Below are 3,444 nucleotides of genomic sequence, written 5' to 3' on the forward strand. Positions count from 1 at the left end.
TCATTTGAATACAACTGCTGATGGTCCTCCTACTAGAAAAGAGAACAAAAGGGAGGAACAAGCCCTGTGCCACTGAGTGACATTACCATGGTGGCCACTTTGAAGGGTCCCCGTTTCATGCCTTTCGCTTTCCTCCTCCAACAGCATTCGCCACCCAGGCAATAGTCCTTTGAAAGGCAGCTTGTGAATCCCAACAACCAGGGAGCGTGCCGCTTTCCTCCCCACCTGCCCCCTTGCGTCATGGTGTCTGATGGTGGAGGAGAGGGCTTTCTGTGAGTGTACTTAAATACCTTCAGAGCCAGTTTTAGACTTTTCATTCCATAGACCAGAAAATTGCTGAAATTAGTAGACATTTGAAGTGGCTCTTCCTCAAGCCCAGAAAAGATTTCTGCTGTTGCTATGTTTAAAAGCCCAGCAGCAAGTTGTTTTGGCTTATGTCTTATTGTTATATAATAAACATGATAAGCTCTGTGAGCTCTGAACACTGGTTGCAAGGATGAAAATCGAGGCCTCACAATAATATGTGCCCTGGAGATGCTTTGTAGAGGGCGGGGGGAAGATAATAGTTTTCTGTGAGTGTTCAAATAACAATGTGTGTAGTAGATTCAATATTGCTATGTAAATTCCCAAAGGAAACAGTAGAGGAAAAAAGAAGGCGGTTATGGATTAAAATGAAGAGGTTATATATTAATGTGAGGGAAAAATGTAATCAACAACCAAATGAGAGCTAGTTTTAATAAGACAGTGGACCCAGGAGAGGTGGACTGATCCATTGTAGAAAGGAGATAAGCTTTCTATGCTATGTAACAAATTACTATAAACCTAGCCGCTTAATGAAACACAAATTTGTAATCACCTAAGAGCTCAGAGCAGCCCCCAGTGACAGCCAGCAAGAAAGTGAGGCAAAAGTGCAGGTGTGGTGTGGCTGGGTTCTCTGCATAGAGTCTCATGAGGTTGGCATCAAGAATTTGGTTGCTTGTGGTTGTAGGACTGAGTTGACCACCTCCTGCTGGCTGTTACTGGGGACTGCTCAGCTCCTGGAGGCCTCTCCCATTTTCTCATCCTGTAGCCCTCTTACAATGTAGCTACTGGCTCCTTGAAGAAAAATTCCTCTCATGCCTCCAGTCTCTCTTCTTTGATCTCTAACCTCTACACCTTCTTTTAAAGAGTTCACCTGATTAGGTCAGGCCCACCCACTCAAGGGATGGGATTACACAGGTTATACACACTGGGTGAGGGAATCTTGGGGGCCACTTTAGAATTCTATTACAGTGATCAAACTTTTGTGCCAAAGCAGTCACCCAAAATGTGTAATTTTAATGCACTACATTATGGGCTGAGTGTTCGTGCCTTGCCTCACCCCAATTCATTTGTTGAAGTTCTAACTCCCAGTGTGATGGTATTCGGAGGTGGGCCCTTTGTGAAGTAATTTGGTTTACATGAGGTCATGAGGGTTGGCTCCCATGATGAGATTAGTGTCTTATAAGAAAAGGAATAGAGACCACCTACTCTCTCTCTCTCTTTCTCTCTGTCATATGAGGAACACAGTGAGAAGGCAATCATCTATAAAGCAGGAAGAGAGCCTTCCCCAGGAGCTGAATCTGCCAACATCTTGATCTTGGACTTCCTAGCCTCCAGAATCTTCAGAGAGAAATGCCTGTTGTCTGAGCCACCGTATGTTACCCTGTTACAGCAGCCTGAGCTAAGATGATATGGAGGCCCAGTTAATCTACCTCAACATGAACCTTTCGTAACACAGGCTGGACAAAGGCTGTGAAAACGCTCAGTATCTAGAGTTTTCCACTGTGTGTGTCCTTCCCTGTACACTTTATTTGCTTATGCCCTTATTCATTCAACAAAGGAGCTCCTTTACTTTTCTTCTCTTTTTTTCTTTTTTTTTTTTTTTCTTGAGACAGGGTTTCACCATGTTAGCCAGGTTGAGCTTGAACTCCTGACCTCAAGCAATCCACCTGCCAAGGCCTCCCAAAGTGCTGGGATTACAGACGTGAGCCACTGTGCCTGGCCAAGGAGCTCCTATTGTCCTCTCTGCACTGTGCTTGACCCCAGGGCCAGGATTAGGCTGGGGCCAATGAGGCATTGAACGGACAAAGTTTAAGGAGAAACTCATTTGCACAATCCTGAGAGTGAGTGCCACCTGGCATTGCCTGCCCTCAACCCCCTCCTGGCCCTTCCAGGCACAGAGGAAACAAAGATTTTTTTTAAGCCACTTTCTTCCTCAAGACACCTACAGGTTAAGAGGTCAGAAACAGGGCATACCACACTGGCCTTTGGAACTTCAATTGCTCACTTCACAAGAGCACAAAGTGTCCCCTAAGAAGAGCAGCTGAGTATAATGGAAAAAGTTAAGTGGCCTCTTCTGACCCTTGATGATTCAAAAGTTTAGAGTCATTTTTAACACTATTCAAAGAAAATGTGACACTCACACAAACTTGACGCTACATGTCATTGAATCACGGCTCTAAAGAAACCGACAGGCCGGGTGCGGTGGCTCACGCCTGTAATCCCAGCACTTTGGGAGGCTGAGGCGGGTGGCTCATGAGGTCAAGAGATCGAGACCATCCTGGCCAACATGGTGAAACCCCATCTCTAGTAAAAACACAAAAAATTAGCCGGGCATGGTGGTTGGGCCCCTGTAGTCCCAGCTACTTGGGAGGCTGAGGCAGGAGAATCACTTGAACCCGGGAGGCAGAGGTTGCAGTGAGCCAAGATGATGCCACTACACTCCAGCCTGGGCGACAGAGCAAGCCTCTGTCTCAAAAAAAAAAAAAAAAGAAAAAGAAAAAGAAATCTTCACCACCTCTTGCTCCATTGAAATGTTCGTACAGTTTTCTCACATTCCACAAAACATTCCATGTTTGTTTCCCAGGCACAAGGTAACTGCTTCTTCCACCCGTTTTTTTCCCATCTCTTTCTGTTTTTGGTTTGTTTTTTTGAGACAAGATTTCACTGTGTCACCCAGGCTGGAGTGTAATAGTGCAATCTCAGCTCACTGCAGCCTCAGCCTCCTGGGGTCAATCGATTCTCCCACCTCAGCCTCCCAAGTAGCTGGGACAACAGGCATGCACAACCATGCCCAGCTGATTTTGTATTGGAAAGGGGCCCCAATCCAGACCCCAAGAGAGGGTTCCTGGATCTCGTACAAGAAAGAATTCAAGGCAAATCCACAGAGGAAAGTGAAAGCCAGTTTACTAAATGAGTAAAAGAATGGCTACTCCATAGGCAGAAAAGCCCCGAGAGCTGGGGTTGCCTGTTTTTATGGTTATTTCTTGATTATATGCGAAACAATGGATGGATTATTCATGCCTCTCCTTTTTACACCATATAGGGTAAATTCCTGATGTTGCCATGGCATTTGTACACTGTCATGGCACTGGTGGGAGTGTAGCAGTAAAAACCACCAGAGGTCACTCTCATTACCATCTT

The 3,444-nt window shown here is 45.6% G+C and overlaps 1 protein-coding gene across 1 annotated transcript; it reads right to left on the bottom strand.

The window, feature by feature from the left end:
• LOC112628406 lies at positions 1–2,874 on the bottom strand. Its single transcript, XM_025391144.1, is given in 3 exon segments — positions 1–267; positions 270–614; positions 2,845–2,874. Coding segments are annotated over 3 exon segments (642 nt in total).
• Positions 2,875–3,444: the final 570 nt, after the last annotated feature.

Source organism: Theropithecus gelada, chromosome 7b (assembly GCF_003255815.1).
Source record: "Theropithecus gelada isolate Dixy chromosome 7b, Tgel_1.0, whole genome shotgun sequence".
NCBI lineage: Eukaryota > Metazoa > Chordata > Mammalia > Primates > Cercopithecidae > Theropithecus > Theropithecus gelada.